At 44.4% G+C, this 24626-nt stretch overlaps 1 protein-coding gene across 5 annotated transcripts in view; it reads right to left on the reverse strand.

Annotated features, from left to right (window-relative positions):
* Positions 1-1531: 1531 nt before the first annotated feature.
* Positions 1532-24626, reverse strand: part of MAP3K4 (mitogen-activated protein kinase kinase kinase 4) — a 110939-nt gene continuing 87844 nt past the window's right edge. For 2 of the 5 annotated variants that reach the window (XM_027601195.2, XM_027601199.2), the window contains 14 exons: positions 24422-24500; positions 23595-23673; positions 20045-20141; positions 19098-19241; positions 15704-15804; positions 14975-15055; positions 12120-12311; positions 10997-11067; positions 9104-9220; positions 8062-8221; positions 6076-6198; positions 5064-5170; positions 3513-3692; positions 1532-2076 (listed from right to left, as the gene is read on the reverse strand). In XM_027601195.2, coding sequence (XP_027456996.1) covers positions 2056-2076; positions 3513-3692; positions 5064-5170; positions 6076-6198; positions 8062-8221; positions 9104-9220; positions 10997-11067; positions 12120-12311; positions 14975-15055; positions 15704-15804; positions 19098-19241; positions 20045-20141; positions 23595-23673; positions 24422-24500 — 1552 coding nt within the window. In that variant the 3' untranslated portion in view covers positions 1532-2055. The remainder of the gene's footprint in view (positions 2077-3512; positions 3693-5063; positions 5171-6075; positions 6199-8061; positions 8222-9103; positions 9221-10996; positions 11068-12119; positions 12312-14974; positions 15056-15703; positions 15805-19097; positions 19242-20044; positions 20142-23594; positions 23674-24421; positions 24501-24626) is intronic. The other 3 variants (XM_027601196.2, XM_027601198.2, XM_027601197.2) reach the window with 3 other exon arrangements.

Raw genomic sequence — 24626 nt, forward strand, 5'->3', positions numbered from 1 at the left:
GTAAAGGACTCGTATCCAAAACGTATAAAAATCTCTTATAATTCAGTAAGAAGACAAACCACCCAATTAAAAGATGGGCAACAAACTTGAACAGACATCTCACCAAAGAGAAATAAATGGCCAACACACACAAGAAACAATGCTCACCATCATGAGCGAAATGCAGATCAAAACCACAGTGAGCTACCATTTCACGTAGAGTAGCCATCATCGAAAAGACAGGGACAAGTCCCAGGGGAGACTGGACAGGCGAGAACCCTCACACAGTGCTGCTGGGAATGCAGGACAGTGCAGCCACTGGAAACCATTTGGCAGGTGCTTAAAATATTGAACATGGATTTGCCACATGACCCAGAAGTCCCACTCCCAAGAGAGACGAAAACATCTGGCCACACAAAGACTTGCTTATGAATGCTCAAAGCAGCATGATGCATCATAAACAAAAAATGGAACCAGGAAATGAAGAAATAAAATGTGTGGCATCTCTGCACACTGGAGTGTTCAGCAGTACAAAGGAATAAAGTACGTAGCAAGGAATACGTACAAAGGAATAAAGTCCCGATGTGTGCTACAACGTGGACAGACCTCAGAAATACCATGCCAAGTGAAAGATGCCAGACAGCAAAGACCACATATGGTAAAATTCTACTTAAATGAAATGTGCAGAATAAGTGAATCTAGAGAGACAGAGGTGGTCAGGGGCCGCCCAAGGCCAGGGGCAGGGGCGGGGACTGACTGCAGATGGACACAGGGCTTCCTTCCAGCAGGATGTTCTCAGGCGGACTGGGAAGGACAGCTGCACAACTACGATGACGATCGCTGAACGGACACGTCCAAGACTGTGCGAATCGCACCCCGAAAGGCTGTCTGAAAGGCCTGGGACCTTAACAAAATTCTCAGTGTCTACATAACCCTTAACTTCTTGGAGAGGATCTAGTGCCCCGGAGGGAAGGTGAGTGCCTCGTGCCTGAGAGATTCCTCGTCCAGAGGCAGCTGCTAGGGGTCAGGAGGGAGTCTGTAAGCTTCTCAAAAGAGTTCAGGACGCGGTAAGGTCAATCTTTTAAAAAATTTAAAAGCGAAAAGAAGCTAAAAGAACACCATCAGTGACATATACCTTGGGCCATTTTAGAAAACTAACTGCTGAAACGCTGACATTCTGAAAAAGATGCTTCCTTGTCAAGACGTCATTCAGCCACACTTAACACTGACCTCGCACTGGCACGTCCCGGTTTAAAGGTCACCAGCCTCCAGCACGGAGTAACAAGGCTTCTCTACTCTCCCCCGACCTCCTCTGCCTGGGGACCGTAAGAGAATCTAAAGGGGCCTCCAGCATCTGCGGTGGCCTTTCCGTTAGCCCCTCGGCTTCTCAGTAAGAAGATCCTCGACCCTGCGGGGCCCCCAACCCAGGGCTCACCTCTAGCGCATCCGGTTGCGCCCCTTCTGCACAGGAACACGTGAATGAGAGTGACGGACCTCGGTCTCAGATAACGTGTTGGCTCTGAAGCTGATAGCCAGTAAAAGACAATATAACTGAGCTTTCCTAAAATAAACCATTTATTGAAAAAAGAACCTTTTTCTTAAATTTCATTAATCAGCCTTTGCATAACAAACCTGTGGCTTGCCAACAACAACAAAAAGGTAAGGTTTCACAGTCAGTGCACTCGACAAACAAGAGTTTCACAACAAGGCCCAGGACACCTGATAACACTACAACTGCTTCTGAACCCAGGAAGGTCAAAATACTACACTGATGTCACGGTTCTCAGTCCCACGAGAAGCAGGCGACAGAGGCGATGGTCCGTGTACAGTAGTAATGGCACTTAACATGCAGCGTCTTTACCTCGTGGACCCCGTCACTCAGAAGGGCCCCGGGCCACGTCAAACAAACAGGAGCAGCAGGAGAAGTGACGCTTGTCACCTGTGCAGTCTTCAGTCTTGGAAGGTTAAAAAGGCTTATACTGCTTCTCAGCACAGTCTTTATGTAAATATTACATACAGTAGTGATTACGAGAACTCTCCGAGCACACACACTACCAGGCCGCGGACCGATTAGCTTCATTCTTCATCTGTGCAGACCTGCGAGAGAGGCAGGAGAGAGCTGAAGCCAATCCGCGGCAGGCACGCGACTTACAGGTAAATCACGGCCGCCTTGAGGACCCTGGCTCGGAGCCAGCCCAGACAGGAGGCTCAGCTCGTGCAGCCAGTGACGCTGGCCAACGACCACCGAGAGCACTTTGCAGAATGCATCTGTACAATCCTGAGTTGACACAAACAGTCTCAACAAAGAAACGAGTGTGTTCTTAATTACAAGTCCCTAATATCTACACAGCAAAGCCAGCTACTTGTTCCTTAATTCCACTCACCCCGCTCTCCTCACCTTCCCTCCCCCCGTCAGGGGCTCCCCTGCAGGGCCCTTTCAGCAAAGCTTTCCCAGGGTTCCATTCTCACCACATTTCTCCTCGGAATACTCTCCCAACAATGTTCTGTCTTCTGGATCCGCATCCGAGCCCCGTTCAATCCCAGGTGTGAGCCCTCGTTACCTACATGCCCGTCTGAACCCGAAGCAGACGTTCCAAGCACGCCTCAACCATAGTATACCAAAGAGGAAACCACGGCCTCCCTGCCCCGACCCTCAGCCAACTGCCTCTGCACCCCTCCTGGCCGACGGGATCTCTAATCTGGGGACCCAAGCCGAGGCCTGGGAGCAGTGCTAGACCCCTCCCCTTACTCGCCTTTCTCATCCCATCAGCTATTCAGTCGTGGCCATTTTAACCCCCTAAACATCACTGATAACTCGCCCCTACCCTCCCATGCCCAGCCCACTAACTGTATCAGCAACTTCCTAACCACTATGCCTCCAGAAGGATCATTCTAAAACACCATTTAGTCATGTCATGCTTATCATAAAACTGAAATTCCTTCATGGGGCTCCTGTTTACTTTTGCAGCCTTTCCTCTGACCATTTTCCACATCCTGTGATCCATCTATACACAGTTCCTCAACCGTCTCACCCTTGTTAGCCTGCCGTACCCACACCTCCCTGCCCGGCCTACCCACACCCTCCCAAACAGCTTAGGCATCTCGTTCCAGAGAAAGCAACGACGGCTGAGACTGCCTGGCTGGATGAAATCGCTCTTCCCAGTGACCCGACAGCATGGCGTATATGCCCTCATCCCAGCTCGGAACACAATGCTTCATCACTACTGAGTCCTATACTCTCAGGAGTCGAAACTGTGTCTTCCACCCAGTTCCATTTAAAGTTCCATGTAACAGTCCCAAATGTACCATAAGCACACCAGGATGGATCAAGCAGAGAACCTCAATGAATATTCTCTGGAAAAAAAAAAAAAAAAAAGATACAAAATTCCCTGGCATAATACATTTAGCTCCTTTCCGTTTCAGACATAGATACAGATATTTTATATCTAAGTTTCCAAATTTCCTTTGGTGCCAGATACAAACAGAACTCAAACATTCAAACATGAAAAGGACTACACAGCAATCTGCCCAACCTTGACGAAGGAATGGTCGAGGAGCTGGCTGGCCGTCCACCTCATCCTGGGCTCACTTTCAAGGCAGTGAGAAAGGAAGTCCTTTCCTTCTGGGCTTAATCTTTCAGGGATCGGTGGCTTGTGCCCCATTCCCACTTTATACATAATCTGAAAGTTGTGTTCATATTCATGCCAAGGTCTCTAAAAAAAAAAAAAGGGGGAGGGAAAGCAGGTTTAATGGCCATAAAAAAATGAAACTGCCCAATCTTTTCAGGCATCTCAATGTTAATAAATACCCAGAGACCAGCAAGCCTTTACTTACAGGGCCAATTAGTATTTTAGGCCTGCGGGCCACGTGATCTCTGCCACAGCGCAATTCTCCTACTGTGGGCCTGACTGCAGCCACAGAAGATACATAAATGGATGGGTGTGACTGAATGCCAGTAAAACCTTATTTACAAAACCAGCTGGTCAGCACAGTCTGCCTACCCCATCTGGATGTTCTATTAGTCCAGCATTATCTAGAAGCCACCACCATGCAAATAAAAAATGTAATACATAAAATGATATAAAAATGTCAACAAAACATAAAACTCAACAGTTCTCTCACAGGGAGATCACTCCGCCACCTTGTTGAATAATGAACGTCAAATCCTAAAAGCGCAAAGCTCTGGTATTTTACATATCATAAAACATAAGAATAAAGTGCTATTTCATTCAGCAGCCACAAGGTGTAATGTGTTTTCCTACTAAGAACACTTGAGAGGTTTCTTACATTTTCTGCTTTATAAATGACACCACTATACACACACACAACAGTCCCGTTATACATCGGTATAGTTGTTCATTAGCAGTATTTTCATCAAAAGATACACTTCTGGAATTCTCAGATAGGCAATCATACAGAACATCCTTGTGCTCTATCCAGACACCCTTCCCTCCCTCTCCCGGAGCCGCTGCCAACAGCTGACCCTCCTCCTGCCTCCTTCTGGCTCGCCCGGAACGCCACGTGGTTGGAATCACACTGCATGCACGTGGCGCTTCCAGATTAGCTTCTTTCTCGGCGGCGGCATGCTATTACAGTTCCTCCACGTCGTCCTCTGGGCCGGACGGCTCATTTCTTTTCACTGCTGCGGAATACCCTGTTGTCTGGATTAGCAGTTTGCTCAAACGTTCACCTACGGAAGGACACCCCGGTTGCCTCCAAGGCTGGCAATCCTGAGTCACGTTGCACTCGCGTGCTAGTGTTTGAGTGGACAAGTTTCTGGTTTCCCGTCTCTCTCTGTAGCGCCTTGCTTCTCCATGTTTTCACTTGAGCTTCCTACATTTTTTATTCACTCGCCTAAGAGTTCTCTGAGTCATAAATCTTACAAGTATTTGGTTCCTAGTTTGTCATTTGTCTTCACATTACTGTATCTTTTGATAGGTCACATCTTTTGTATTTAGTCACGTTCTCTAGTTGGCAGAAAATGTGTCCCTGGTATTTATAAGAGCTAATAAAACCACAATTACAGCTCTGTTCATGTGAAGTGCCCTCTGGGAGTTTCTCCTCCAGGTGTGGGCTCTGCTTACCTTGCCCGTCACCATCTCTATGACGACACACCCCAGGCTCCAGATGTCCGCGGCACGCCCATGGCCTTCTCCTTTTGCGCGGGTGATGACCTCGGGAGCCATGTATGCTTTAAAAGTCACAGATATGGTGATAGGAATGGGTTATAAACACAGCACCCCACAGTAATAGAGCCAAGCAAGAAATTAATATTGGGTAATACTCCACATAAATGAAACAACTAATTTGTTGGGGGCGGGGGGCAGAGAGGACTTTCTCCAAGTTACATAATAGGAAACATTGAAACTAACAGACATTTCAAAGAAATTTTCTGAATGGACATTTTAGGGACTAAATTATTATCTAGAGGACAATTTTTGAATGGCAAATCTTCAGATAAACTGTATTCACAGTAAAATATGAAATTTAATGTGCAAAAGAAGATGTAAAATTCTATGACACTGAACAATCAAAACAAATAATCACCACGGAGACAAGTCCCTTCTTAAAGGCATAATAAAGCAGACTGGGGGGAAGCCTGCCAGGCGTGGGCTTGGCTGCACAGGTATAGCACATTCCCGTGTGGTAAGATACTCACTGACTTCTGGGTGTGCCTACCCACTCCTTTTCTTTTAAAAGGGCCAATAATGCTCCAAACTTCCTGCCTCCTTTAGAGAGGCATGAATTGTCACAGGTGTTGGACAATAAAAGGGTTATGTTCTTAAAAAAAAAAAACCAACCCATACTATTGTATTTAACATACTGCTGTGTTTTGACTAGAACAGTTTCAATAAGCCCCATGTGAACAACAAAGATAGGTTTTATGGGAAGAAACAGAGGCCTTTCCTCCCTCGTTCACTTCAGGGGCAGAGGCGAATTTGCACGTCCGAGACGTGCTGGCAGGTGGAAGCCTGTGCTCAGAAACCCTCCTCCCTCCTCCCTGGTCCATGCTGACAACAGAGGAGCAGGGAAGCCCAGTCAGCAAGCGCGCTGCAGTGAGTCACCTTGGCAAAGACAAATCAAGCCAGTCCCCACCTGCTGTCCCCAGCGTGCTATTCACTTCACCCGGCATGGTCTGCGCGTTGTTCTTAAGCTTTACTGAGCATCCGAAATCGCCCAGCTTGATGAGTCCGGAGGAGGTGAGGAAGATGTTGGCACCTAACAACAAACAAGCACTCGTCGGGCTCAGGAACACGCGAAGAGCATTTTCAGCTACATGGCAGCCCCAATTCCCAGGAGTGTGAGTCACAAACTAAATAATGTCAAGGTTTATAAAACCTGACTTACGAAGCACAGTCATAGACAGATTTTAAGCCTTGTTCACAAATGTGAATACGAGGCAAAGACATTTTCGTATCAGTACAGACAGCTTTGAACAGAAACACCAGCACAGATTCTAACGCGGAAGACGCAGGGAGAGCCTTCCACAGGAATTACACGTAAGCTACAACTGCTTGTGGTGGCCTCGTCTGAAGACCAGAGTCGCGAACAGGGACAGGAAGCAACGTGGAGTGGGAACGCGCACACACACTGCTGTTCTCTGCAGGCCTGGCTGAGGCTGCCCTGGGCTGACTTCGCGCTGAGAAGGCAGAGATGCTCCGGAGCCTCCTTATGTCTCTCAAAGCAACACACACGCTTCCCTCGGACTCTAGCTGGAATCTGGGGTCACTGCTCACGGCTCCAGGCAGCTCTAGGCTAGAAGATATCGTTGCCCCAATGGAGCCACACATCTCCGGCACCGTGCGTCCAACAGCACCTTTCTCAGAAAAGCAATATAGAGCCACTCAAGTTAGACAGCCAGCCACACGGTGAGCTGACGTCTAGCAGATCGTCCTCAGCGCCTGAGCGCTCCCAGCACAGACAGTCCCCACAGTGGACTCTACGGTGCGAACTTCACGACTCTGGAGCTAGTCCACATCTGCACACTTGCCATACGGAATCGTAAAAAATATCACAAGCACACAAGTGAACAGACTTGATTCAAGGACCCTGAGGAATTCTCTTCATGGCCATGGCTGATGACACAGGAAGGTCCCATTTCGTGACAGGGGTCAGAGACTGAATACAGGTGTCTGTGGCAGAACACCTGAAAACAGGCCATGGCAGGGCCTGACAAAGAGTCAATTAAACAAACGCTCAGAACGATCCCAGGCAGCAGAGCAACGTGGAAGACGGGCAGGTGGGGAGGCAACAAGGCTGGTGGGTGCTGGGGAGCCACTGGAGGGCGAATGGAGGATCCTTACACTCAGACCAAAGCAGGTTCTGGTGTGATCCAGCCCTGCCCTGGGTCAAGCGCCTGGTCGGGAGCCAGCCAATTCTAGAGTGAACATGTCCAGGCCGGCCCCGGACTATGTGACAGAGTGGAATCCTTCAGTCTGGGGCCCATCAGAGACAAATAATTTGTCACTTTCATTATCCCATTTCCCCAAATACAAAGGTCAGGTGCAAATGCCAGAGGGATAGTTGTGAGACGAGCATGACTACTCCCCTCAAGCCAGAAGAGAAAAGCACTTCGAGTCAATTAGCACGACCGGGTCGGTTGTTATTAGCAGAATCCTACACGGGAGGAGGTTGGTGTCAATAAACCTTGTCTCCCAAAACAGAGCTTACACTAGCATTTCAGAGTCACTGTCGCTTTACATATTCACGACGTTCATATGGAAACACCTCAGAGTCTCAACACGGAGAAAAGGATGCTCTGATCGTGAATGTCCAGTAAACCTACAAGGCTGGCTAAATCAGCCTACAAAAAAGCCAATTTCATTCTTGGGGAAACAGATCTCACTGAAAACAGTGTTATGCAGAGAGACAGAGCAGACTTCTCTGCTCATGGATGGGATGAGGGCGTGTGTTCTACACAGTCTCTCGATGCTGGGTTCTTTATGGAAGTGTATCGACAGTAAAGGCACTTCCTTCTAGAGAAACAATGTGTGCGAGTGGGATCGAGTGTCTTGGTGGCACCTACTATGCGGAGGGCACGTAGCCTGGTCTCCACGGCAGCCAGGTGGGGGTGAGCATTACCTTTGATGTCACGGTGAACTATGCCGTGCTCATGGAGGACATTGATTGCGATGGTGATCTGCTTTGAATACAGCCTGATGACATGCTCCTGAAGCCCCAGCCTCGACACCTCTTCTAAAGTCCCCTCATCACAGTACTCCATGAAGATGTACATTTCTTCCTGCGGGAGGAAGAAGAGGCAGCCTGTGTTTACATGTACACCAAGGGAAGAATCTGGACAGTGTCACAGGTTGCGCCCCAAAGGAATCTCTTAATGGTAAGCTACACTCGTCATCCTCAACACTGAACTTGTCTGAGAACAGTCATTCCTCACTCCTACACAGAGGTGTCTGCCTGCCTCCTGTCTGGAATTATACAGCTAGTCGGGGTAAGAGTGTCTTCTCCAAATCACAGGTGACAAATTATCTATAATCCTCCGAAATTAAAGTCTGCTATATAATCTCAGACAGGGACCAACAGGGCTGTCCCTATCAATGTATTATTAAGTACTGAAACACATCCTTTTCAGATAGGAATTTATTTGTGAAAACATTAAAGATCACCACTATGCAACTTCCCCTGGAAGTTCAGGCTCCACCGAGATGCTCCAAGCTACCCTCTTTCCCTCCAGGGGTTTACTTCTAAACACAAGGGGGGAAACTAATTTTGAAGTTTTAACTTTCTCATTTCGCTATGGTTCCTTAAATACACGTAAAAGAAAAATCAGCATTACTTGACAGTGCACTCAACAGTAGTTCGTCAAAAATGGGGGGAAAAAAGTAACTCGCTGTGTAAGGGGCATTTTGGAAGAATCTTCTGATCGGCAGGATGGGTTTCAGTGCTTTATAATGTCGGGTTAACGACTACAGTCTACAACTTACATTTTAGGAAGAACTCCTCTAGTTTCAGAGAGAAGGCAGAAATGATGTAACTCATGGAGATTTCCTGATAATTAGGCAAAGTTACTGTGCTCTGAAATGAGAAGACCTGCGATGTAGAACAGGACTCCGACTGTGCCCTTACTGATTCCTCACACAAAACCGCGTGATCAAAGTTGGCTTACTCTATGAAGCTCCACACCAAAATACCGAACCAGATTGGGGTGTTTGATGCCCTCAAAGATTTTCAATTCGTCTGCAGTTTCCTTGATAGTTTTATGGTCATTAGGTTGAAATCGAATCTGTAAAGAGAAAACCGCTGATCAGCGCTGGTCCTGTCACGAACCAGAAACAAGACACCTTTATCCACGAGGGCCTCCTAACATCTGCATCATCCAGACCCACGGGACTATGGTCAGTGTGTCTATGACCTGACTTCGAGTCTTTCTTTGCCTTGTCATTCCACGGGAATTAAACATGCCTGCTTTAGAATATTTGGTGAGAGAACAGCTAATGGGATCATTTTCGTAACTGCAACCTGAATTCACAAAAACATTAAACATTCAGTAAGTGAGATCACAAGTGTACAGGTTCTGGGAAGATAAAAAGACGTGAGATGATTGTGCCCTTAAGAAGTTTACAAAGGGGCACCTGCACCCCAGTGTTGATAGCAGCAATGTCCACAAAAGCCAAGCTATGGAAAGAGCCCAGGTGTCCATCGACATATGAATGGGTAAAGAAGACGTGGTATATGTACAATGGAATATTACTCAGCCATCAAAAAAATGAAATCTTGCCATTTGCAACGATGTGGATGGAACCAAGGTATTATGCTAAGCGAAGTAGGTCAGAGAAAGAATTATCATATGATCTCACTCATGTGGAATTTAAGAAACAAAACAGAGAATCACAGGGGAAAAGAGGAAAAAATAAAACAAGACAAAATCAGAATAAGACAAACCCTAAGAGACTCTTAATCATAGGAAACAAACTGAGGGCTGCTGGAGGGGAGGGGGTGGGGGATGGGGTGAAGTGGGTGATGGGCATTAAGGAGGGCATGTGACGGAATGAGCACTGGGTGTTCTATGCAACTGATGAATCACTGACCTCTGAAACTAATAATACATCATATGTTAATTAACTGAATTTAAGTTTTTAAAAAAACAAGTTTACGACTGGGGCGCCTGGGTGGCTCAGTCAGTTAAGCAGCTGCATTCGGCTCAGGTCATGATCCCAGGGTTGTCGGATAGAGGCCCGCATCGGGCTCCCTGCTCAATGGGGAGTCTGCTTCTCCCTCTCTCTCCTCACTCGTGCTCTCCCTCTCAAATAAATAAAACACAGGAGTGGGGGCAGGGGGGGGAGGAGAGGCAGAGGGAAAGGGAGAAGCAGGCTCCCTGCTGAGCAGGGAGCCTTCGACCTCCGCACCCCGAGATCATGACCTGAGCTGAAAGCAGACGCTTAACTGACTGAGCCACCCAGGCGTCCTAAATAAAATCTTTAAAAAAAAAAAAAAAAAGGAGACGTTCATGAGCCAGCAGGAACAAGGTGGTAGAGGCAGTGCAGGTGAGTGTCTTCCCACGCAGAAGCTCCGAGAGGGAGGGCCACGGCAGCTCCGGCCTCTTCCCCCGTAGGCTCCTCTGCCCCTCGAGTCCCAAAGGGTCTCCTCCTGAGCGATTACAGTGTTTGCTTCCCTGACAGGCCTCCTCAGGTTTTCCCTGCTCTCCCCCATCCTACCTCCATCTATTGAAATGCTGCTCATTTCTGAAGCTGATCACAAACGGTAACTTCTCCACCAACTCCCTGCTAAGACTGTTACCACCGTCCTCTCAGCCTTCAGCTAACTTGCTGGCCTACCTCTGTATGGCACTTAGCACACCTGGGTGGTGGCAGAATTATCTGTGCACCTGGTTTGAGCGTCCTCACTGGAATCCCAGGGCATCTACCTAGATGACTCCACATGGAGGCACCCAAGCTAGCTCTAGGTGCTAAGAAGAGCCTCGAAAACAAGCTTCTTCACCAAACCTCTGTCACACAGAGGCTTCAAACCAAAAGACCCCCCACAAGGCCGGACCACTCACCTCCTTCATAGCCATCAACTCGCCCGTGTCGACACTGATACAGGTGTAGACCTTCCCGTACTGCCCCTCCCCTGTGAATAGAACAAACACACTGCTCTCAGTCACCAAAGCAAGGCCATTTTAAGTCACTCAGATGTATAATAATCTTTCCCAAGTCTGGATCTATATTTATATAATCTACAATTTTCTACTACTGCAAGACCCAAAATGTTTCTGAACGTTCTCCAATGACCGAAGGCAATCTCTTGGCTGTGCCTTCCCTGTAAAAATCTAGAGTAGAAGTGACTTTGGCAAACCCCAGAAGGGGCATGAAGATGCACACTTCTGAGCCCTTAAGGCCCTCAGGGAGGTCAGGGCCGGGAGTCAGGAGTAGGCCCGGCCACCGGCTAACTGTGCCTCATCGCTGCACAGCCTGGGCTGTGTGGGAGTGGATATTCGACCAGCACATCTTTGGGGATATTAAGCGAAGGGGATATATGACTAAACCTGATAACAAGAATTGATAAAATTTATAAAGCACTTGATTTTGTCAGTGTTTTCTGCCCTAACTGATAGCTCTACAGAACGCTGAGGGTTTCCTGGGGGCTCACAGGGTCCTATTACTACAGCTGTGTTGGCCTCTTCAGACCTAAACACTCCCCGGAGAGATGCACTTAAAAGACGCAAGGGTCTGAAACACAGGCAGGCTCCTTCTGTCACACGAGCCACCAGCAGTTATCTTACAAGAGGCACTTCACCTGGAAATTAATTAATAGGCAATGTTTTAGGGAAGACTGTCTCTATCTGTACCCAGTCTCTCTTCAATAATGTGCTAGAAGGAATAAGGTCGTAAGAACATCAACTGGAACTAATGGGTAAAATTTATGTATTTCTTCACTGGCAACTTCTGGAGTTATCAAGCAAAACGATTCAATTTAAGGAACCATTTAAAGAAATCTTTCTAAAGTCTTCTCTTGTGCTGCTCTTAGAACACATTTTACAGACACATTATTTATACAAACTAAAAAACAGAACCCTCTGCAAAAGATAGGCCATGTTATAAAAGAAAAGGACCAATTACACGATTTGGCTTAAAGACATGTAACTCTTGCCATTTCTAACAGAGGCTCCTCAATTTCCTTACCAATTTTGTTTCCTCTTTGCCACTTGAAGGTCACCTTCCTCAAGCCTACATGCATAACGTTATCGTAAGATTTAGGGGTATCACACACTTGACCAATGATATTCTTTCTCCTCATTTCTCGATACCTCTTTTCTTCAAACAAGCGGACTGACTTCTGGATAGCTTCTATGGGTCCTTGTTTGGAAGCACTGTCTGCAGGGAGAATCACAAAGTCAGTAGTCCCAGTCACTACAGCGAGTCAATGTCCAGCAAACAGTAATAGAAACAGAGCAATACACATGAGCACTCCAGCACAGCACGGCTTACATCCTCTAGTCAGATACCCAGCAGGTGCATTCAAGTCCATTGCAATCCAACAGCTCCAGAGGATGCCACCCACTGCACAGACACACACATAAAATACGGGCCAGTCAGGCAGAGCCGATGACTTCCTCCCGCCAACTGCTGCTTAGACAGACACTGTAGTGACTTCCCATTTGCCTCCAGTCTCTCCGGTGTCTGAGCCACTCTTGTTGGCCAGAACTGCCTTACTAACAGGTAAAATCTGATCATGTCCCTTTCCTACTTAAATTTATTTCATGGTTCTCAACCCGTTTACCAAAAATCCAAGCCCTTCCTATGGCATTCACGACCCTGCAGAATTCGGGCCTGGTTTATCTTTCCCAGTTCACTTTTGTCAGTATTCTCCTTTTCTTCTCCTACCACAGGCCCCAGACGAACCAAACTGAACAGACTCATATAGAACACTCCAAGCCGTTTCTCACTTCGAGCTTATGTCACACCTTCCTGCCTGTCTAAAATGCTGTCTTCCCACCACCGTGCCTGGGGAGTACATCTCACACATCACAGCTCCGCTGAAATACCACACCTTTTCTCGGAAGCCATCTCTGGTGAGAAGGGAATTAAGTTGTCCCTTCTCTGGAAAGAGTCCAGACCAAAGGCCCTGGAACCAGAATGCCCGGGTAAAATCCTGGCTTCACCATCTTCCAGGTGTTTGACAATGGGCAAGTTACCTGACTTCTTCACATATCAAATTCCTAATCTGTGAAATGAGGGTAATAATATCTCACGCACAAGCGCTACTGTGAGTATTTAGTGAAATCATACGTGTGAGGTGCTAAGCCCTGTGCCCGGGACACAGCAACATTCAATAAGATTTAGCGACTGTTACTACTGTTTCTTACCTTCTCCTCAGGCTCCACATCTCTAGTTTTCCCATTTATCATGACTTACAGTGAAAAATAACTTCTACACATACAGAGATCTAAAGAACAGTTTCATAAAACAATATTACTCTTACCACGTGATTCAGACTCCATCCTATTTTTTTTTTTTTAATGCGACTATACAGCCCATCGATGGGTCACACCTGTCACGTGAAAAGCACTGCCTTGGACGTGTCCCCTTACATACTCCTCATTCTGTACCCTCGCTATCTGAGAGCCTGAATTTTCGGGCCAACGGAGAGATCGTGGGGGATGAGGACGGCTGTGAGGTTAATTTGGGAAGAGAAATTCTAATTGTAGGTTCTTACTACAACCATTTCTTAAAAACCCGAATCGTTGTTTTACCTCGATGTATGACACATCAGGTCTCCTGGGCACAACCGGATTTCACAGCTATGAGCCCATGGACTCCACTGTCAAGTATTTCTGGGAAAGGCTTTTTTTTTTTTTTTTTTTTCTAAACAGTAAAAATTTCTCACGATTTCTCCATCTTTGTTAATGCGAACTGTAACTATCCCGAGAGTTCCCAAGTCCCCTTGACCACAAGGCATTTGTTTTGAAAATTATCACAAAGACCTGGCGTGCGTGCAAACTGATGGTGACGTGGGAGCCACTGGAGACACTCTCTTCCCCGTCACCCAGGCTCCAGCCCATGGATCTCCCTGCAATAAACCCAATGCACACATCTCGCCTGCCCCAGGCCTGGCAGTCATTTCTCGACTTCATTCCTTTTTTGAAAATTCCACCTTAGTCTGGTATCTGACACTGCATGACTGTAATGATATGCTAACCCATCTCCCCATTTCTCCCTCACTCCGGGCTACCAGCTTCCTCCACCCCGGGGTCTTCCTAGCTTCTCCTCCCCACTCCCCGAACACACCAGGTGCCCAAGAGGCTGCAGGGCTGCCCGCCATCTCTGGGAAAGGCCTTAATCACTTAGCTGTCACTGACAGACCGGCAATGGTCTGACTTCCCCAGTCCCTTCAAGTTCACCTCCATTTACCGCTACACAGTCACTGGCCTCCCTCTAGATGTGTTTTTATTCTGTATTTTTCCTCCAGGCTTGATGCAGACCAGTTTTTCCTTCAAGAGTCAGCTCAAGCCTCACCCCCTCCATTACATCCCCCGACTGTTCCCGGCTTTGGTGGACAACATACTTCCAAGGGGTGATTGCCGGTAAGAGCACCGGACTTGGAGACGGAAGCAGTGTGCGCTGATCCCAGCTCTGTCAGTTATCACCTTGACCGAACTACTTGGCTTCTCAAAAACATAATCATACAGCAGAAGATATGAATAGTTTTCATTTCACAAAGATTATTATATTCCTACCATGTACAAAGAATTATGCTAAGGGCCCACCCAAGGTGACTTACATAATCAACCACCATGACTGCCTGAAGAATACAAAGATGAATAAAACATGTTCCAGATCCAAAGGAGCTTGTAATTTATTATAAAAAATAGGAAATGCATACAAACACAGTATACATAGGAAGTAACGTCACAGGTATAAAAGAGATCACAAAATATTAATGTAGATGGACTAATAATTCAAAAGCTAAAGCATATTTTAGCTGAAACTTCTCACTTTATGCTGAAACATTTTAAGTTCAACGTTCTCTCTCTTACCCTTCGTCTGACTGATAAGTGTCCGAAGTTCCCAGCTTCTTCGAGCTGACCCACTTGAATCACCTTTTGGATATGCTGGTTCTGCAAGAAGTATGTTTTTCACACAAATTAAGATTTATGGAACAAATATGCTTATGTAATCGAAAGCAAGACTGAAATGGTGCACGGCAATGATTAGTTACTGTCAACCTGTCCTTTCTGGTCCTTAATTTCTATTTGACGTGAGTGTGAGAAGCTATCTTGACCATCAATTCTAGAAAACTATACCAAACTAAGAAGTTGTCATGATTACATGTTACATGATTACATTATGTTACATGATTTTAACTATATAAACCTTCCACAAATAACAAGACATGAGACTACTGAGCAGAAATTAGATTCTCTGGGGACCCCCTTCAAGAGGCCCGGCATTATAATAAAGCCTCAGTGTATTATTAACAAACCTACAGCAGGTTTGCATTTTTAAGAAAATAAGAGTGCTTGGCAATTAAAGTGTCAGGAATAATTTTCTTTGAAAAGCAACAAAAGTAGACCTAGAAAACGCAAGTACAGCGAAAAAGGCATCTATAGTAAAAAGCCAACATGCTGAATAGCAAATGTTCTCTGGGAGCTCTGTCACCTCTTCCTCACTCTTCATTTCTCTCTGAGGCACAACCCATGGAAACTGGTAAACTGAGGCAGAGGATTCAGCCGGTTGAGACCAGAGTCTGCACCTCACACACTCACCGTCGCGCTCCTCGGTGGGGCTTGAGTGGCGGCTCAGGGACCGAAACTGTAACTCCGCGGCTATGGAAGCCAACCGGTCGTTCTCAGGGACGCTGGAACCCCTGTTTCAAGATTTTTAAAAAATTGAGCTGTCAATTCAATGGAACTCAAAATGAAAGATCTGTGAGACTCTTCTAGAGCGGTAATTCTCAACTAGGGGTAATTTTGCCCGCTGGGGAAACCTGGTATCAAGTGAGTACAGGATAATGCGAAGGACAGCCCGCAAATTGAGAATTAGGCACCCAAAGTGAACAGGGCTGCTACTGGGAAACCCTCTTCTGGAGCTGGGAAGGACAGTCAGATTTTTATCCTCCGCTGCTGGCACATGAGAACCTGACTGCGTAACGCTCTAAGTTAAAAACGAACAAAAGTACAAAAAAACAGGATTTATTCAAGGGTTACTGACATGTGTGGAAAGCTCCACCATTTAAGCCCAGGATGGATAAAAATTATCAGCCAAACAGAGCTAATATTTAAAATTCTGATCATACTATGCATTTACGTACTTAATTCTATTTAAAGTGTTCAAATTATTACATGATTCAAAAGATTTCAAATCTCTTAATAAGAAAATGGAAGGGCACACTTAATGATTTTTCAAGCAGTTGCCAAGCAAAGGTGCAGAAGAGCAGGAAGCTTAGTGTGTAAAGAACAAAGGTAATTTGCTGCTTTTTCAGAATAAAGTTAAGTGTGTTTAGAAATCCAGAATGAATCCATACAGAGTAAAACCCAGAATTAAATAAGGGAAGTCTTAAAATTATAATTCGAGTAATCCAAGATAAGTACGGCCTGAGTTCATTAACAAGTTTCGTGTGTACTGTGTGAATGAGCGATACTATGAAGTATGGTAGCATTTATGCTCTTTTCCCTCAGATGCTGAATAGATTTAAGGCGACAGGGTTCTACTGAACAGATGTTCACAAATTATGAAGTATGCAATGCTTTTTTATTTCCCTAAACTCTCAAATCTAGCATAACTGTTAAGTCTGAAGAGAGAGGGACATCCTCTATTGCCATGGAGTTCATCAAAAAGTCCTGACGCCATTTCATGGAAAAATCATGGATGTTGAAGTGAAGAGACACGTGACTCCTAAAGCCACTCCCAAGACTGTGCTGCCAAGCAGAGGTCACACGACCTCTCTATTTTCCTGATTTCCCAGAGACAAAACTGGCCAATTCCACATCTTCAGAGATTTTTGCTAGGCAAAAAATATACTTAAAGGAAATAGTGTGCTGGTGAATGTTTAACTACTAGTTGTGGAGTTCTACAATTTCAATGGTGTAACAACCGGCTTGCAAAATTCCTGAAAAATTAACCATCAGTCTCACAAAGCAGTAAGAGCCCAGCCCCGACAAAGAGAACACTGTCAAAAAGTTTTATAAACACTGGTAAGATCACTGAAGCCCGGACTATTTCCTAAGTCAAACCAAACCAAATCAAAACATTCAGAGGCTGCTGTGGGGCACAGTAAGACTCCGCAGGGCTGACGGTCTCTAGGACAGGAAGGGCCGCACACCGTGAGGTGGGGGCCTTCCTGCTGACGCTGGAAGTCCTGGCCATCATTTGGCTTCCCCCCGCAGCAAGCTCCAGGCTGTACCAGGACGTCGGCAGGGCACGTGCCTCCACCTCGGGGTCTGCTGCACAGGCCCACCACAAAGGGGCTGTTAAGGCCCAAAGTTAAACTCAACAGGAGCCCGGCTCAAAGGCAGGAGTGCGGCAAACCACCATCGGCTAAGCGCATCTCCACTTGGCCTTGCTGTCCTCTGCCCACCGTCACCTACACACCACTGGAGAGTCAAGAGATCGTGATTCCTTTGTAAAAAAATGGCCTTCAATTTACCACTGTGATGGTGGTAAAATTTCTATGTGTCAAGAATCATCCAAAAGATGAAGAGTACTTATGACATGCTACTCACGACGGACTGAAAACAACCTCCACAAAGCCGAAGACTATATGCACATGAAGGCCGACCACACGTACTTCACTTTTATACTAAAATACACTTAATGTACCACACCTCCAGCTCACAAATGCCTTAAGCCACAGTTCAGGAACCTCTACAAAGCTGGGGGGGGGGGGGCGTTCCTCCCTTTTCTAGTTTTGCAGGAATGGTGTGCAAACGTGGATGCAGTGGGTCATGGTGAAGTGCTCTCCGCCACTGTGTCTGCACGTGAGGGCAAGTGGCTTCCCTTCACCCTGAGTTACACTTACAAAAAGGCAGTCTCAGTGCCTCCTTCAGGGACAGGAGGGCATATGTGGAAACATTTGCCATGAAATGCTCTCAACATAAAAATGAAGAAGGTAAATGGGAATCTGTTTAATGGTAACTGTTAACTGTCTTGGTTGACAGCTTAAGCTGTAAAATACGTTGACTTTTTTTTTAGATTATAGATGTTTATCAATACAAATTACAAGCAGTTGTTATTTTAATGAATGAGAAGAACAGAAATGTTTGTAGAAATTTTAGACTGTTATAAAGTAGGTCTAAAGACATTTTAGTGTTTTTTCAATTCTAAAGCTATACATCATCTTTCTACCAATAACATACGAATATTTTTTCTTTGGAGCAAGATACAGGGCACTGAGTTCCTTCACAGTTTCATCTTTTTTGCTCAGATTACCCTCAACCCATAGAGTTTTTTTTTACTCTATCACCATCTTTATTGGAAGATGAGAAGAGTACCAGTGTACCCCCTCTGCCAGACGTAAGGGGAGAGTTAAGAGTGACCAAATGTCCTTTCTCAAGTCTACGAGACCTTGACGAAATCCTCTGTCAGAACTAACAACTAGAATGGGAAGAAGTGCAACACACTCCTTACCTATATGGAAGACTCAGGCAAGAGGCCTTCTGGGGCTTGCCAAGTGTCTGATAGCTCTCTCTAGTAATGATATGCTCTCCATATAAGATACAAACCCCCTGAACTCATTTTTCCAACTTTCATAAACTACTTCTAATCAATAATTCTATAAATTAGAAAACTTGTTAGAAAAGTGATCCTCCGAAAAAACAAATCCCCACCTAATGGTGTTAACTAGAAGCCATCTCTGAGCTACCTTGGGACCGACCCCTCAAGAAAGGCACTACTTGCCAAAATTCTCAAGTCCTCTTTGGTGGGGACCAGGCTCTTTGGTCTGATACTCTCTCTGAAGAGTTCTTATTGTCAGGGAGTCTGGTCATTTTGGTTAATATTCGCTCTGAGGAAATATTAATCAGGCAAATTACTCGCGCTTCTGGTGCTAGAACCTTAGGGGGGGGGCGACACCCCCCCCCGGGCCACGTCCCAAAGCTGAGGCCGCTGTGGAAGTGCCCAGGAGGGGGCCGAGGAGGCATGCCACTGGTGGAGGGTGACTACCTGGTATCATGGGCACTGCTGACGGGTTTGGGTGGCGCAGAGTCGCTGCCCGAGGGGCCGGGGCGACCGGCGGTGGCCGCAGCAGTGACAGAAGCAGCAGCGGGGCTGCCGTGGCTCCGCGCGTCCGAAGGCACGCTCCGAGTGCTGAGACGAGAAGAAAAGCTTCAGGAACACAGCTGAGAAAAGGGACTGGACTCTCCAGTGGTTTTCAATTAAGAATAAAATAGGGTGAGGAAGTGAAAAATATTTAAAAATATAAAATGCAAATTTTTCTTTGATTGAGATTCAGGTCTAGGCGTAAAAAAGAAAAAAAACTAATTATTTTGAAAAATAATTGTGGTCTTTTCCTAGCAAATACTGTCAAATAAAATTAACTTTTAAAAAGTGATTCTACAGGGGAAAGAAAATGCTCACTCCCTCAAGATGCAGAAATGCCACCACATTCAAGGGAAATACTTTGTACTAGAGTTTCAGAACTCACTCTAGTATTTAAGTTGCTTCAAGGTTACAGACACACATGAAAGTCAAGACTGAAAAGATCATTCCAATTTTTCTTCATCTCTACACTAACGTTTAGGATTGTTTTTCAAATGTTTACTATGCTATGCACACTCAAATTTGTTTTTGTAATGTCATTTTCAAAGAAAGAGAAAGAATTATTCCAAAGCCAGCAAGCATTTAGTAGCTTGAGGTTATAAATAAGCTGAGAAACTAAGTTATCTGGAAAGGTACAAGTCTGTCTTAAAGTTGCACGTCTTTTTCTCTTGCAACTAAGGCACACTGTGGTGTATCTTCGAGATAATGCAACTAAGAGCTTTTAAAACAGTGTGCACGAGAACACAGAAAAAACACTCAGTGATCAGAACAAGCTCCAGCAGCCGTCGGAGCAGAAGCATGAAGCTCAGAGAAGAACCCAGACAGCAAACGGCTACATAAGCTCCAAATACCTGAATCCCTCTGGAGTCGGGATGATTAGATGTGGGTTAGGAGGGTCACTGTGGCATCGCGGCACCTTCACAGGACGGGGGCTGTTCCGATGAATAGCTGCCAGTGACAATGGTGACAAATGCAACTTGTTAAAGGAGTCAACAGGAAAAGCCAAAGCAGGTCACTACACAGAAACGGGATGGGACTTGACTTCGCCGGTGGCCAAAACAAACCCATTATGTAAGTAAGAAAATTGTATCACATAGACCAACATTGTAGAAAACGGCACTTTTTAAAAATTAATAAAAGGTATATTATACATTCAAACTTTGAGCCATCAAAAACATTTCTGAAACCCTGGAGAGAAAGTACACAATGGACGGGAAACAAACAATGTGACCCAGCTAGAGCCTGAGAGAACAAAGAGTTCTTGATTGCTGGCTACATTTTAAAAAGATTCTGGCCCGTGCTGACACTTCAACAGGTTCTGAGTCAGGGATGGTCACTGTCATTTTCCTGAGTATACGGAGTTTTATTTAATTCCTTTAAACCAAACAAGGATGATCAGACACAGTTTAAGTGGGTTATTCGTTTTTTCAGAACATGTTTTCTTCTCTTCTTTGTTTAAATATTCTGGTAAAAACTAGATAAAATTTAAAATAAAAATTTAAAGGGCCCTTGCCTAGTGATTACAGAAACGCTGATAATTCTCCTTTCCCCGAACCAGACACAACTGGCGTACCACATGTGTTACATTTTGTCTATTTTGCCCTGACACGTGTCCTCTTACTTTTCACTTGGTTTTAACCCTCCTTAGTTTGTTAAATGTTGTCTTTCCTCTTCATGTGAATAATTTCACGCCATATGTTTTATTTCATCTACATATGCTTTATCCTAAATGGAAATACTTCTTCACGGTTCTGATTTGTCTGTTGTCAATAACATTACACAAGAAAGACCAAAGTCCCCAAAATGGAGAGATCTGAAGGGAAAACTTGCAAAGCAAAAATCAAGCAATTACTAAGAAAAAATTCAGGCAATTTGTGTCTCTGGCTCATTATCTCAACAGTTACGAGAGTAAATGAAAGAACTTCAATAGTAACAAATGTAAAAAGAGAAAAAAAAAAGCAATAAAAATGTTTCGGGAAGGAAGGTGATGTCTTTAATTCAGCAAACATACTGGGAACTTTGTGGAGTCAAATATCACTACAAAATTTCCTCTTCAAAATATGAAAAGACATGCTGCTAAAACACACGCACATGAGTTTCACATTCTTCATATATGAAAAAGAACATTTCTTTTAAGAGTATATATAACTAACTGCTGCAAAACTGTGGTATTTCATTGAAAAGAAAATCCAAACGGTCAATAAACATAAAATAGACGCGCTACTTTGACTAGTGATATTTACTACAGAGATGCTTTTCATGGCAAAAACTAACAAAACATGGGGTGCCTGGGTGGCTCAGTCGGTGAAGCCTCTCCCTTTGGCTCAGGTCATGATCCCAGGGTCCTGGGATCGAGCCCCGCGTCGTGCTCCCTGTTCAGTGGAGAGCCTGCTTCTCCCTCTCCCTCTGCCTGCCGCTCTGTCTACTTGTGGCTCTATCTCTCTGTCAAATAAATAAATAAAATTAAAAAACAAAACAAAACAAATGTCCACAAGGAAACGGTGCAAAGAACTGTACTACACCCACTAACGGACACAATGCAGCCACTAAGGAGAACGAGCTGGATCTCTACCCGTTGACAGGGAGGAATTTCTACAGTTGTCGGGTCAGAAAAGCAAGAGATGAATATCCAATGTGGTCCAACCTTTACGCAGTAGAACAAGCAGCCTGTCTATGCTTGCGTGATGCCAGGAGCATAAAGGAGGCAGGGCAGAATGCACCTGTACAATTATGTGAGCGTGCAGAACCTAGGGAAGGCTATCTACCAGGCTGCTGTCGGTGGTTCCGAGTGTGGAGCAGAGGGCGAGGAAGACAGGCAGAGGGAACGACAGCTGGTGTGCTCTCCCTTTCACTAACTGCCCTCGTAAGGAAAGAGCACAAAGCCAGATGCAGACTGCTGCCATGCACGGAACACTACAGTTTACAAAATGTAAATGCAGAACCTTCGTGAGCATCCAATGTTGAGCATTTGCAGAGGAGGCTCAGTGCTGTTACACGGGCAGCCCCGGGTCACCGGGCTGTCTGGCAATCTGACTCCCAGCCAGTGCTATTTCCACCAAGCCACATGGCCCAGAAGACAAAGAGCACCCCCAGCCTACAGACAGCACTGTTACCCAACCATCCCACCAGCAGCTGGGGGAGAGGCACATGAATAATCAGGGATCCCATGTCAGCGGTGATTACCTGTCAACCGTGGGAGTACGACTGTTTCTTTTCTCTCCTCTGTAGTATTTTTCTACCTTGACATTTCTTCAACATGTATATTTTCTACATTTCTCTACATACTCTATGTTATAATTTTGCTACCATGCAAATGATTCCGTATGTAGTTAAGTATTTTAAAGAAGTGATTTTTACTGAATTATTGGTCATGTATTCTTAGTGAAATATTTTAGGAGATCAGAAAATCCAAGTTTTTAGGATAATATGATTAATCAAAAGTTCCATAAGAATATAGAATGCTATAAAATTATAACATTATATACAATGTTCAAAGAGTTTTGCAAATGATAACTTTCATTTCATAACAGCCTTGGGAGAAAAAAAGGTATAAAATGAGTAATTGAGTGAATTTTAAAGATAGAGAAACCAAGCATTAAAACCTGGTCTACTAAATTTTCTGTGGCTAACAAGCACCCTTTAAGATACAGTTCCTGCTAAATAAGTTTACCATTTATGAATTATTTTATTTTGTGTAATTTAAACTGCTTCAAAATTTCTAAGTTTTCATTTTTGGATGTTTATTAAATGTAAATACAGTTTTGCTTTTACTTACTATCTCAAGAATGGGGGGAAAGGCAGTCTTTTTCTGATATATTTTGTTTTTAAAGTTTCAAGTTTAAACTGTCATTGAAAACTATAATGAAAGTATATCATAGCATAACTTGTGTTTTTTGGTTTTTTTGTTTGTTTGTTTTTTTAAGTAAAATCGATTAAGAATTTACTCTGTTAGTGGGGAGATTCTTAGCTGTGGAGAAGAAAACAGACTCATTCTCCTTGGAAAGGCGAGGAAGGGGGCAGAACAATTATACTCACCCACCTCTAGCAGGAAAGGCCCTTGCTCCCTAACAGACAGCTCTCTCTCCAAGTCTTTCCTTTCCAGAAGAAGAGATTTTAAGGGAAGAACAGATTTATTGTTGGTATGCAAAATATAAATTAACTAATTAAAATATGTTGTTAACACTGTTGGCAGGCAGTGCATATCCTGTGCTGGCATTTTAATCTTCCTGTTGGACTTAGGACTGTGGAGTTGCCCATATACACACCTCATTCCTGTCACTGCTGTCTTCTTCAGTATTGTTAAGGAACTTCTCAACCCAGCATGAAGGGCTGCAACCGTAAGATGACGCACTTGCCCAAACCAGGAAGGTGCTACGGGAAATGTTCTAACTGCCGTCTTACCAAGGTACAAACCTGTAACAGGACTGTGTGGCTTTCCTATCACATGGCCAATGCACTCATTCATCAAGGCTTGAAGACTCTAGGAAAATGGGAAAGGACAAGGAAAGAACGTACATTCTCTCAATGATATAAGTAGCACAAATTAAGCTTTCAGTGTATTTAAAAGAAATATGCTATGCTTTCCTTAGTAAATATTTTCAAAGTTCATTTAAAAGACAATAGATATAAACATATTAAACACAAACTGCACATAATTTAAAATAATAAGAATATATGCCATTCAATTTTTATAAATAAAAGCAAATTAGCATTCAACTCCCCATAAGGCAATGACGTGCACAAGCAAGGAACTTCTCCTATAATCATCTCTACTATTCAGAGGCTAACATGATTGAATTCACATGTTGAACATCATTTTTTTGAGCTGATGGAATGTACTGGAATAACAGTGGTAATATTTAACATTTGGCATGCTCTCAAATGACGCATGTGAAGTGAAACAGCTAATCCTTGTTCTTCATTAAACTGCTAAAAAGCAGCAACTATTAAGTCAGCACTTTATAAAATTTGAAACTGACAAATATTTTAGAAGTGCCGGGCTTTATAGATATCCAGACTTAGTCGGTTGAACAGTATTGTTATAAAAAGAAAAGAACACAGAATATCTTACTATGTTGTTATGAGTGCTTTAACTTTCAGCGTTATCATTACAATTATGAAAAAAATATTTAAGAACAACTATAAAAAAATACACAATCAGGAACAGTGATCAACTTATTTCTTTAATTAAAAAACAAAACAAAACAAAACTCTAGAATATTCCATACCAAGAAGTCATCTTCTGGCAAAGCTGAAATGAAGGCAGGTTCAATGGCTTGCAGAAAGTCAAAACCTTGGGTTGCCCACCTGTTACATGAGGAAGTTCAATAATCACAAAATCAAGAAAACGCTGTAGCAGTTTTAGTCTATACAGTACTGAAAAGTAATCTGACTGGAAAATTATCATCTAAGAAAAAAACACAATTTTTGTCT

This window comes from Zalophus californianus, chromosome 7 (assembly GCF_009762305.2).
Source record: "Zalophus californianus isolate mZalCal1 chromosome 7, mZalCal1.pri.v2, whole genome shotgun sequence".
In the NCBI taxonomy this organism is placed as follows: domain Eukaryota; kingdom Metazoa; phylum Chordata; class Mammalia; order Carnivora; family Otariidae; genus Zalophus; species Zalophus californianus.